General features: G+C 42.7%; 1 protein-coding gene across 5 annotated transcripts in view; it reads right to left on the bottom strand.

Moving 5' to 3' along the window:
- The window catches only part of LOC119971619 (PHD finger protein 21A-like), a 502,987-nt gene that overhangs the window by 76,943 nt on the left and 412,727 nt on the right, over nucleotides 1-13,317 (bottom strand). For all 5 annotated transcript variants that reach the window (XM_038807414.1, XM_038807416.1, XM_038807417.1 and 2 more), the window contains exons 7-9: nucleotides 9,722-10,009; nucleotides 5,770-5,865; nucleotides 2,907-2,958 (exon numbers count right to left, since the gene is read on the bottom strand). In XM_038807414.1, the coding sequence (XP_038663342.1) occupies nucleotides 2,907-2,958; nucleotides 5,770-5,865; nucleotides 9,722-10,009 (436 nt within the window). The remainder of the gene's footprint in view (nucleotides 1-2,906; nucleotides 2,959-5,769; nucleotides 5,866-9,721; nucleotides 10,010-13,317) is intronic.

The following is a 13,317-nucleotide window of genomic DNA, read 5'->3' as shown; positions in this document are numbered from 1 at the left end:
TGAGGGTGTTGGTTGCAGAATCCTTCAATTGTGCTGTATTAGACAGTGGCTGCACATCTACTGTGTGTGGAATTGACTGGTTAATATGTTACCTGGACTCCTTGAATGCTGAAAATCGTAACAAGGTTAAGGAATTTGAAAGTTCAACAAGTTTCAGGTTTGGGGATGATAATACTTTGAAGTCGGTGAAAAGAATGGTCAGCCCTTGCAATATTGCCGGAGTGAATCATTTTATTAGCACGGATGTTGTATCAAATGAGATACCTTTGCCTCGAGCAGACCGTCAATGAAGAAAGCACACTTGAAGCTGGATATGGAACATGATAAGGCAATAGTTTTTGGAAAGACGGTGGACTTACAATTTACACAGTCGGGCACTATTGTATTCCATTACTGACAAATAATATTTCAAGTACAGTTGTTAAGGATGTGTTAATGGCAGTTGAAAATGGGACTTTGCTGATAAAAAGCTTGATGTATAAAAACTGCATAGGCAATTTGCACATCCTTCTTCCTTTTTCAGAGGCTGAAAAATTTATTAAAGGATGCAGGGGTAAGGGATGAAGACTATACTAAACCGATCGAACAGGTTAGTGATCGCTGTGAAGTCTGTAGGTAGTACAGAAGGACACCAGCACAACTGATAGTAACCCTACGTTTGGCCAGAGATTTTAACAACATTATGGCCATGGACCTTAAGATCTGGGATAAAGCCAATAATATATTTATGTTGCATTTTGTAGATTTAGCAACCAGATTTAGTCAATCAACAATTATACGAAGTAAAGAAAAGAGTCACTCTGGATCAAATCGTGGAAAAATGGATAGGGACAGGAATGGGCCCACCGACAAAATTCCTTACGGACAATGGGGGAGAATTTGCTAATGATGTGTTTGGGGATATGTGTGAAAATGTGAATATCGCAGTTATGAATATGGCTACGGAAAGCCCATTTAGTAATGGTGTGTGAGAAAGAAACCATGTGGTAATAGTTATCATGCTCCTGAAAATTTTAGCAGATAGACCAAACTACAAGCTAAATTCAGCTTTAGTATGGGCGGTACATGCAAAGAATTCATTGCAGATGGTTGGGGGCTATAGTCCTTATCAATTAGTGTTTGGCAGAAATCCTAAAATTCTGTCCATTTAGATGACCAGCCTCCAGCTTGGGAAGGGACTACAATTAGCTCTGCCTTCGCTGAGCATTTAAATGCATTACATAGCAGTAGAAAAACTTTTTTGAAAGCAGAAGCCTCTGAAAGAATTCACAGAGATTTAAGACATCATGTACGGCCATCAAATACCGTTTTTCAACAAGGCAACATAGTATACTATAAGAGACACAATTTTAATGAATGCATAGGACGCATCACTATTATCTATGAGTTTCAAGTGCCTGAGGTCACCTAAAACCAGGAACCTCAAAACACACTCCTTCATTTTTAGTTTGGCCAACGCTTTATTTGCTCTTATTATGTCTTCCACTTTGGGATCATTCATTTTTGTACTCCACTCTAAGACATCAAAACTCACTCATGCAACGGGGCTTCAGGTGGCCTTTGTGTCAGGTGATGTGAAGATTGAGTTTTGTGCAGAGTCTGTGAAAGTGAAATAAAAGGTGTATGTAAAAAGGAGCAGGAATTTGTATATATAAATGATTTGTGGAAAATGTAACTGGTCTGGTTAGTAAGTTTGCAGATGACACAAAGGTTGGTGGAATTGCGGATAGCGATGAGGACTGTCAGAGGATACAGCAGGATTTAGATCGTTTGGAGACTTGGGCGGAGAGATGGCAGATGAAACTTAATCCGTACAAATGTGAGGTAATGCATTTTAGAATGTCTAATGCAGATAGGGAATATACAGTGAATGGTTGAACCCTCAAGAGTATTGACAGAGATATAGGTGTACAGATCCACAGGTCACTGAAAGGGGCAACACAGGTGGAGAAGGTAGTCAAGAAGGCAAACGGCATGCTTGCCTTCATTGGCCGGGGCATTGAGTATAAAAATTGGCAAGTCATGTTGCAGCAGTATTGAACCTTAGTTGGGCCACACTTGGAGTATAGTGTTCAATTCTGGTCGCCACACTACCAGAAGGATGCGGGGGCTTTAGAGAGGGTGCAGAAGAGATTTATCAGGATGTTGCCTGGTATGGAGGGCATTAGCTATGATGAGCGGTTGGATAAACTCAGTTTGTTCTCAATGGAACGACGGAGGTTGAGGGGCGACCTGATAGAGGTCTACAAAATTAAGAGGGGCATAGACAAGAGTGGATAGTCAAAGATTTTTCCCAGAGTAGAGGGGTCAATTACTAGGGGGCATAGGTTAAGGTGTGAGGGGCAAGGTTTAGAGGAGGTGTACGAGGCAAGTTTTTTTTTTACACAGAGGGTAGTGGGTGCCTGGAACTCGCTGCTGGAGGTGGTGGAAGCAGGGACGATAGCGACATTTAACAAATACATGAATAGGATGGGAATGGAGGGATATGGACCCCGGAAGTGCAGAATATTTTAGTTTAGATGGGCAGCATTGTCGGCACAGGCCTGGAGGGCCATAAGGGCCTGTTCCTGTGCTGTACTTTTCTTTGATGTGGAGATGCCGGCGTTGGACTAGGGTGAGCACAGTCAGAAGTCTTACAACACCAGGTTAAAGTCCAACATGTTTGTTTCAAACATTAGCTTTTGGAGCACTGCTCCTTCCTCAGGTGAATGAAGAGTTATGTACCTCTTCATTCACCTGAGGAAGGAGCAGTGCTCCGAAAGCTAGTGTTTGAAACAAACATGTTGGACTTTAACCTGGTGTTGTAAGGCTTCTTACTGTACTTTTCTTTGTTCTCTCTTTGTACCTTTTGACTCTTTATATAACAGCAGCTAAACGTCTAACAGAGGCAAAAACTAATTTCTTACCTTCAAGGTGATCATGTGTAACCAACCCCAGAGAAACCATGAAAGCAACTTTCTGTACAAAAAATGAAACAAAAATACAACAGTACCTAATTAAAGAACATTATTGACAAGTTTTTACACCAACTTTTATTTGCTGTTCGTGAAAAAGCAGCAGAATTTCTAATAAATTAATACGGATCATTTTATTCTGCGCCAAAGAGTCTAGTCTCTTCAAAAAAACAAACTTTGACCCCAGTGCCCTTGAAGATTACCTTCACATCTAACCTCCCTTGTTTTTTCCAAAACCCATTCCCATCTTTCCAAGAACTCTTATGTTTGAATCAGGTTTCGTCCTTGCCAAAGCATCTAAACAGCTCTTATCAAAATCATAAATGACATCCTAGTGACAGAAGTAAACGTTTCCTCCTCGTCTTCTCCACACCATCCTCCTCCAACACCTCTTCACTGTAATTCAGCCACATTGGACCTCTCTCATCCGATTCAATTCTTATCCATTGAATCGTAGTTAGAGAATCAGTTGCAAAGGCTTCTCTTCCTGCTTCTACACTTTTACTTCTGGTGTCATCCCAAGAACCTGTCCTTAGCCCTCTCCCATTTCTCACCTACATGCTGCTCCATGGTGACATCATCCACAGAGTTATTCAAGTGAATGCTTACAATATCCAACCTCGCCATCACCTCCCTCAAATCCTTCACCATTGGTAAATTATTAAACTGCTTCTCTGACATCCAGTACTGGATGAGCAGAAATCTCCTCCAATTACATATCAGAGAGACTGAAGACAATGTTTCTGGTCATAATAGCCTATTTCCAACTTAGCAACATTTTCCAACTTTGTCCATCTTAGCTCATTTGATGGTGAAATTCTCATTCATGCCGTTGGCATTTCTAGACTCGATTATTTCAGCACACTCTTATCTGGCCTCCTACATTTTACATTTTGTAAACTTGAAGTCATCCAAAGCTTTACTCACCTAGTCTCAACTTGCAGCAAGTCCCATTCACCTATCACCGCTCTGCTCGCTAACCTAAATTGGTTCTCAGTCCTGAGTTTAGGATTTTCATTCTTGATTTCAAATCTCTCCATTGCATGCCCCCATCTGTCATCACCTCCACCAATGGTGGCCATGCCACTTGTTGCCTAGGCCCCATGCTCTAGAATTCCTTTCCTGCACCTCTCCACTTGCCTTTACTCCATTAAGACACTCCTTCAAACCGCACTCTTTTACTAAGCTTCTGGTCAGCTGACCCAAAATCTCCATGTGTGTCTTGTTATCATACTTTGTTCTATAATGCTCTCATGAAGCACCATGGGATATATAAATATAAGCTGATGTGTGTTAGCCATCATTTATGGTAATATATTTTGCTTAAGACCATAATTTTAAAAATTAATAAAGCAGCTCAGAATTAAGACTGTAAGGATGCAGTGCTGTGAAATACACATTTAAGTTCAAATCCTTACTCTAAATAATTCACTGCTGTGTTCCATAACCAATTCTAGCTCACTGCTCAGCTCAGCTATACATTCTATCCACATCAAAAGTAAATGTTTCTGCTATGGGGTTTTACCCTCTTACATCCATTTTACAAAGTCACAAGGGGGCATTTTAAAAAAGTACAATATATCTTTAATTATAGTTTAGCGACAGTTTCGCTTTTGGAAATTACCCACTTTAAATGTGTTGCAAAATATCTTAGACCTCATTATTAATTACCTGTCAAATTCACTTCCGCAGATGTTTTGGAACAAGTTTGTATTGCATTGATACAATAATAATTATATATAGTTATATCAGGTCAGTATCTCATTGTTGCTTGTGGGAGCTTGCTGTGCCAAACTTATTTACTGCATTTCTCAATATGACAATAGTGTGCACTTTAAAAGTACTTCATTACCTTTAAAGGTCATGAACAATGCTATAAAAAAATATAAGCTCTTTTTCAACAGTAAGAAAGATCAAAGTAATTGTTTAAAAAGTCTGGGCATCAATTTGTGTCTTCAATAGAACAAACGCACTTACTCAAGTGCACGACTGATGACATGGTCTGCAACACCAGATGCAATGGCCAAAAGAAAACACATGCAGATGGAAATGGTGTGCACAATACCACATAACTAGTGCAAATTAGTGTGTTCTATTATAATGGGGCTGAAGTGCGAAAGCAACTGAGTGAACTTCCAACAAAAGTCCAAGAAGCCCATATTAAAATATGAACAATAATTTTATTTCTGGGAACTCTCCTTGATATAGGGCCAAACTTCCTTATTATCCTTGTCAGTCTTCTGAAGCCAATGTCTGAAAGGGAATGTCATCTGCAATGCATTCTTGCAACAGAATGACAGCATTTCATGGATGACCAGTCCTTCATTGGTTGCTGTGATTCACATTTCACTCTCAACATAACAAATGCTACATATTTGGAGTGCTGCAAAAATACTTGTATGACCACATATTACCATCCAATGCCCAAGCTGCAGCATCGACTCATAACTCAGATGGAGGCTATTTGGCCCATCTTGCCTGGGAAAGGTTCTCTGAAAGAACTATTCAATTAGAACGACTCCCCCTATTGCTTTCCCAAAGCCCTGCAATGTTTTTCTTTCCAACTCTACAGTATATTCAATTTCCGTTACAAAGTTATTTCTCAATCTGTTTCCACTACCCTTCAGACAGTGAAATCAGTCCCAGTTGCTCTACACCGTATAATATCCGTATTCATACATGTCACATAGATTTTAGAATAATTATTTTACATATACTGGAAGATTACTCAAGTACATCAGTTTTGTTCTATTTTAAGTTCTAATTAAATAATCAGCAACTAGGAATTGAATCATCAACCACAGTATTACAATACCTCTGGGTTCTCTTCTCTTTTGGGTTTCGGTGGAACTGGAGAATTCGGACAACTGTCATTCGGTCTTTCTTCCCACTCTACCTGAAGTTTGATAGTCTAGTATAACATGGAAAAATACACGTGAGCAGCTAATTACTTAATATTCCAGCAATGTGAAATATGTAAGAAGCTACAGAGAGTCGTGAACACTGATGCCCAGTCCATCACACATACCCGCCTCCCATCCATTGACTCTGTCTACACCTCCCGCTGCCTTGGGAAAGCAGGCAGAATATTCAAGGATACCTCCCACCCAACTTTTCCACTCTTCCAACTTCTTGCATCGAGCAGGAGATACAAAAGTCTGAACATGCACTAACAGATTCCTAAACAGCTTATTCCCGCTGTTGCCAGATTCCGAAACGACCCTCTTATGGACTGATCTGATAGCTGCACACATCTTCTCTACTCATACATTCCTGTAAGCTTCACCTGATGCCTGTGTCTATGTATTTACATTGTGTATTTTATGTTTGCCCTCTGCATTTGTTTTTCATGTATGGAATGATCTGTCTGAATGCAGAACAATACTTTTCACTGTACCTGGATACAGGTGACAATAAACAAATCCAATCCAAAAGCATATATCTGAGGTATGAAGTTCTTGCTCAGACCATCTGAATTGATATAAATTAAAATATAGAAAATAGGAAAACTAAATTTGATCAAACTCCTAGGTGTGTTACCATGCTTAAGAATAAAACCACCTGAAGAATAAGGCCACCCATTGTCCTACCAGTCAATACTTTTGTTTCCTAAAATGTAAAAACAAATTGTAGATATCACCCTGTCACAACTAATGATAACTTATAAAACATGCACGTTGGTATCGTTTTGTGTCTTTCAGGTGGAGTTGACAACTATCTGAAACTGATCGCAACTTCAGGATGTCAGGCATGTGCAGACTATTACAGAAATTGCAGTTAGTCTGTCACTTAAGCTTCCAATTAAGACTGCACTGTGGTCTCCCCACTGAAATCAGTGAAAACTTCAACTTTCCTGCCCCCACTTTGTAATTTGAAAAGCATCAAAAGTTACAACTTGTCTGATCAGGTGTAACTGGGTTTTTAAAGATCTTTTGTAATTGTGGCCTACTGTCAAATGATCGATAGACGCTTTATGCTACACATTTTGAGCAACCTTTTAAAAAGTTATCTGGCGGGATTCTCTGTCCCCTGCCAGCCCCTGGCTTGGCACGCCCCCGCAGGCAGAGGAATTTTCCGTTCCCGCAGCCGACCAATGGGGTTTTCCATTGTGACCGCCTCCCGTTGTTGGGAAACCCGTGGGGGTGAGTGCAATGCCAGCGAAGCGGAGGTTCCCGCCGACGGAGAATCCCACAGATCATATTTTATCTTCTACCTTCATCCTATTTGCATGTCTTTAATTTGCAGGATGTAAAATTTTTTTTACATGATTTTTATTTTAGTGACTTTAGTTTCCTGTTTGAGTGTTTGTTGAAATGTTGTGATTGGTTGCTTGAACAGTCAGATTACATTACTTCTACTCTATATATTGTGATTTCCCAGTAAAAAATGCTGGCAATCATTTGCCATACCACTGAACGATGAGGGGAAATCCTCATTGGAGAAATTGCTAAACCTCACAATAAGACTGTTCAGTGGTAAATGCCCTTGTTTTTCCCCTGACTACAAAATCTTGATCATATTAAGCATTACATAGACTTGGAGAAAACCAAAAACCACAGTGACTACAATTAGTGTCATGGTTTCAGTATTTGTTTTTCAGAACTTTAAAACTGCAGAACAGTACTAATGACTGTATTAACTTGCAAAATTAACAGATGACAGGTGCAGGATTAATTACAAAATTTAAGAAAAGACTTGCATTGCAAATATGAGCTCAAACCAAATTAAATAAAGTTATCAGATCAGTTAACTTAGGAGTCAGGTCAGAAACTCAAATATCCACCTGCACCATTAAATCCTGGTGATGTTTCACATTGCTGCAGGAAGGTTTTTCATAGAATTTACAGTGCAGAAGGAGGCCATTCGGCCCGTCGAGTCTGCACCGGCTCTTGGAAAGAGCACCCTACCCAAGGTCAACACCTCCACCCTAGCCCCATAACCCAGTAACCCCACCCAACACTAAGGGCAATTTATCATGGCCAATCCACCTAACCTGCACATCTTTGGACTGTGGGAGGAAACCGGAGCACCCGGAGGAAACCCACGCACACACGGGGAGGATGTGCAGACTCCGCACAGACTATGACCCAAGCCGGAATCGAACCTGGGACCCTGGAGCTGTGAAGCGATTGTGCTATCCATAATGCTACCGTGATGCCAGCTGATTGCATTCTACGAGCATGTATAATGGTCTGAAATTAACACCTAATTGTGTAACATCACCAGAGTTAAAGTAATACACTAAGAGCGTTTTTTATTTAATAATCTTTATATAAACTAGATGACTAGTCTTAGTTGATGGTCACATTTGGCTGGAATTGCCAAAATAAGGTTTGCAAATAAACCTTTTTGTTCATTTGTTGGAGGTAGGAATTGCCAGCATTTATTGCTGATCAGTGCTGGTGAGCCAACTTCTTGAATCCCCGCAGTCAATGTGAAGAAGGTACTTCCAACAGGGCTATTCACAATGATGTTTCAGGATTTTAACCCAGTGACACTGCATAAACAGCGCTACATTTCCAAGTCTCACTTACAGATGGTGATGTTGCTACGTGCATGCTACCTTTATCCTTCTAGGAAGCAGGAACTGCAGTTTCGGGAACACATTTAGAAAAAGTCTTGGAGAATACTGCAGAGTGTCTTGCACACCGCAGTTATAGTGAGTTGATAAGGAATGGAGTGAATGTTTAAGATCGTACTAAGATGGGGGTACTAATAAAAAGCGGACTGTTTTGTTGTGGATGGCATTGAATTTCGGAAATAAATTACACTCTTGACTTCTGCCTTGAAGATAATGGAAAGGCTTTGTGTTGGATAATATGAAAATGAAATGAAATGAAAATCGCTTGTCACGAGTAGGCTTCAAATGAAGTTACTGTGAAAAGCCCCTAGTCGCCACATTCCGGCACCTGTTCGGGGAGGCTGTTACGGGAATCGAACGGTGCTGCTGGCCTGCTTTCAAAGCCAGCGATTTAGCTCTGTGCTAAACAGCTATTGGAGAGCTTTTCCGCCGCTGATTCCCAATGACTTCAATTTTCTAAGGGCTTCTTGATGTTCTCCTCAATCAAATGCTGCCTTGGTGACAAGGGCACTCGTTCTTAATAATAATAATATTCTTTATTAGTGTCACAAATAGGCTTACATTAACACTGCAATGAAGCTACTGTGAAAACCCCCAGTTGCCATACTCCAGCGCCTGTTCGGAAATTCAGAATGACCAATTCACCTAACAAGCACATCTTTCGGGACATGCGGGTGGAAACCGGAGCACCAGAAGGAAACCCACGCAGACACGGGGATAACGCGCAGACTCTGCACAGACAGTGACCCAAGCCGGGAATCGAATCCGGGTCACTGGCGCTGTGAAGCAATAATGCTAACCACTGTGATACTTTGTCGCCCCACCTTACCTTTGGAACTCAGTTCCACTGTCCATGTTTGGATAAAGGTTGTAATGTGTTCAGGAGCCACGTGGCCCGCTGGAACTCAAACTGAGCAGTGGTAAGCAGATTACCGGTAAACTGGTGCAGTTCAACATCACTGTCAATGACACTTTCCAAGACTTTGCTGGTGGCTGAGAGTTTAAGTGGCTCCATTCAAGTAGTCAGACTCACAACTGGCCAGAATTAATGCATTTTTATTTTCCCAAATATTTATTTTGCCTAATTTCAAGTGTTACCTACAAAATCAATGCTACAAAGGTGAGTTCAGCCTAGATACCAGTTTGCGCCTGCTAAGAAAAGAAAAAGACATTATGGCATTAATACCTTGTTCTCCAGATTTGCTTTGCTGTGCTTCAGCTGTTGGGAACCAACCACTTTAGAACTTGGGGTTGCTATGACGATGCTCGTCAGCTGTGCAGTTGGTAAAGTTTTGGTGACAGCTGCTGGTTGTCCATTCATAATCCTAGCCTGATGAATGGAATTTGCAGTTGATGGCTGAGAGGTGTGTGTGAATTTTGTCAGCATCACAGGTCGCTGGATTAATTGTGATGTAGGAAACACAGGTGCAGGTGCAATAGGAATACTATTTGGCATCACTGGCTTCGGACGAACCTGAAAAATCATCAGCAATTTAGCATGTTACAATATAAACTGTTCTCTTCCCGCACACCTATTATCATTTTCTAATTTTCTGAAGAAGTGCCGACACCAATTCCAGCATTTTTATACCAGCCTCGTCTAAATTAACATCTCTCAGAGTCACAGATTGAATCTGAGGCTATTCCAGTTTACAAGACTCAGTTCCAAAATGATGTTTCATTTACCAACTGAACCTTACAAGCTAAATAACGTTTCCTTAAAGAATTGTTAAAAACAGTACACTGCTGAACTTAAGCTCAACTGAAAAGTAAATGTACATAACACTCAATTATGATTTCAGCTTCCCATGCTGTATAACATTCTAGAGTAGAAGTTTTTCCACAAGAACAGGATCTCAATATAAGAATATAGTCCTGAATTTGTTACACCAAGTAACAAATGTGGAATACCTACGTGTACAGTACTTTTTAAATCTCCTATTTTCTTCACCTTTCCCCTTTTCTCACTTGCAGAGGCAAATTTGTGTGGATTATGACTGCACATATGCCAACAGTCATTCGATAGCTCACCAAGGGACCAATTTTCATGTGTGAGCCCATGCAAATGTCAGAATATATGACCATGAAAGCATCACAGCTGAGCTCAATGATATCATCTGGCAGCCTTAGACATGCACTTTCTGGCAGGGTTCACTGAATAGCAAAGTTAACGTTTCGGGATTGTGATCTTACAACTGGGGAATATCACAGACCTGAAACAGTAACATTCTCTCGGAGTAAATCCTATCTTTATTTCAGATTTACAGCACCCAGTGTTCTGCTTTTGTCTCACAAGCAGTCAAGAGTAAGATTATTAACTGACTTTTCCTTCCTTAGCTCAGGAAGAAACATTCCGAATGATATCCTTGCAGCTCCCCACCCCAATGAATGGCAACAATATTGTAAACCCGAGAAAAGAGCTGACTGAAGAACAGACCTGAGATATGGGGCACGATCTACCAGCCACGTTGTGCCGGGTGGGAGCAGGAGGCGCCAAATCGGGAACCACATTGGACGCTGATCAGTTTCCAATTTAACTGGCCCGCTCCCGATGGTGGAATGAGGATCCTGCCAGAGCCGTGGCGAGAAACCAATCACCACCAATTTGGACTGATTTCCAACCCATTGACAGAAGGAACCCCTATCGAACGGCTACCCGTGATCCAACCACCTGCCCAGTGAGTGGTCATGTGGGCGCCGTTTAGTACACCTCTTTAAAAACATGAAGCTGGCAGAGTGACTGCTGTTGGGATGCGAGAAGTGAGTAGCCGTCTTCGCAATTGGGCAGTCAGCCCGGGAGTCGAGGCCGCTGCCCCAGTGCTCGGCGGTGGGTGGGGATGATGATCACTTTAACTCCAACTGACCGTGGTGGCTGTTGGCCGCACAGCTGCAGGACATTGCTAATGGGGAATTTGCAACTCTAGCAAGGCGAACACTTTACAGCTCCCAAGGGGACCCCAGTGGGTACACATGCCATGAAGCAGGCCTTGGTAAAGCCTTGCATCCCAATCAACCCGTGAGCCCTGGACACTGCCCGACCCCCGGAGGCAGCAACACCACATTGGCAGCAGCCAACATTCGAACAACCAAGGTCTGGGCCACAGCACTGTCAACATCCCTGCAACCAGAGAGTGGGTTTGTGGACTGGAGAGGTAACAGGCGCCTGGCCCAGGGAACGTTCTCAGCAAGTGTCTGGATACCAGTGCCCAAGGGTCCCTTGCTGTGGCTGGGGGTCCGTGTGCAGGGCAAGTTGGCTGCCACCACAAGGGATGGCAGGGGATGTGAGGGTGGAGAGGTCTGGGGAACCCACAAGTCTGGGGTGGAAGCCATAGCTGAGTGTATACCCACACCCTCTCCAATTCTTTACAGACAGAATGATGGATGATATTGTGTACCCCACAGAGGCTGCAATCTGGGTGCTGCTGGCAGGCCAGGTGGTAAGAGGACAGAGAAGGCAGCAGCAGCAGCGTCGAGAGTGGCTTGCATCGGCAGCCCATGTGCAGGGCCCTGCCCTACACCCTGAGGAACCGGTTGCCCATCAGGTCAGGGAGGGACCCAGAGGGTCAGGCTGGCGACAGCCCAAGGTGTAAAGGACCAAGGTGCCCTGGTCCTTTGAACATATGACGGACAGCATGTGCAGTAGGACGCTCTGCCTCAACAAGGCAATGGTGCAGCACTTGTGCCATGTCCTTGTGGACTTGGCACCACATGGAGGAGGATAACTGCTCCCGGTGACCTCCCTTAACTTCCAGATCTCGGGATCATTCCAGGCCTCGAGTGGGAATTGTGCAGCATATCCTAACCAACAGCCCACAAGTACATCCATGAGATCACAGATGCTCCTTTTGCCCAGGCAGCTGACTATAAGCTTTGACCTGTACCAAGCCCAAAAGGACGCTGGGGCAGAAGGATAGTCCACTATCGCAGGGATGCCCCAGGTCCAGCGGCTAATAGATGGCATGCATGTCGCCTTGCATGCACTGGGCGGTCCGGGAGTGCCCTTCATCAATAGGAAGGGTTTCTCCCCATGACTACGTGGGTTTTCTCCGGGTGCTCTGGATGAGAGAAGAACTAGCTAAGCTAGACTGGGAGCAAAGACTTTATGGTGGAACAGTTGAGGAACAGTGGAGAACCTTCCAAGCGATTTTTCACAGTGCTCAGCAAAGGTTTATACCAACAAAAAGGAAAGACAGTAGAAAGAGGGAAAATCGACCGTGGATATCTAAGGAAATAAAGGAGAGTATCAAATTGAAGGAAAAAGCACACAAAGTGGCAAAGATTAGTGGGAGACTAGAGGACTGGGAAATCTTTAGGGGGCAACAGAAAGCTACTAAAAAGCTATAAAGAGTAAGATAGATTATGAGAGTAAACTTGCTCAGAATATAAAAAGATAGTAAAAGCTTCTACAAATATATAAAACAAAAAAGAGAGGCTAAGGTAAATATTGGTCCTTCAGAGGATGAGAAGGGAGTTTTAATGATGGGAGATGAGGAAATGGCTGAGGAACTGAACAGGTTTTTTGGGTCGGTCTTCACAGTGGAAGACACAAATAACACGCCAGTGACTGATGGAAATGAGGCTATGACAGGTGAGGACCTTGAGAGGATAGTTATCACTATGGAGGTAGTGATGGGCAAGCTAATGGGCTAAAGGTAGACAAGTCTCCTGGCCCTGATGGAATGCATCCCAGAGTGCGAAAAGAGATGGCTAGGGAAATTGCAAATGCACTTGTGATAATTTACCAAAATTCACTAGACTCTGGGGTGGTCCCGGCAGATTGGA

Source organism: Scyliorhinus canicula, chromosome 9, assembly GCF_902713615.1.
Source record: "Scyliorhinus canicula chromosome 9, sScyCan1.1, whole genome shotgun sequence".
NCBI classification, from domain to species: domain Eukaryota; kingdom Metazoa; phylum Chordata; class Chondrichthyes; order Carcharhiniformes; family Scyliorhinidae; genus Scyliorhinus; species Scyliorhinus canicula.
The sequence above is the reverse complement of the archived record's forward strand: the minus strand, read 5'-3'. Positions and strand labels throughout refer to the sequence as shown.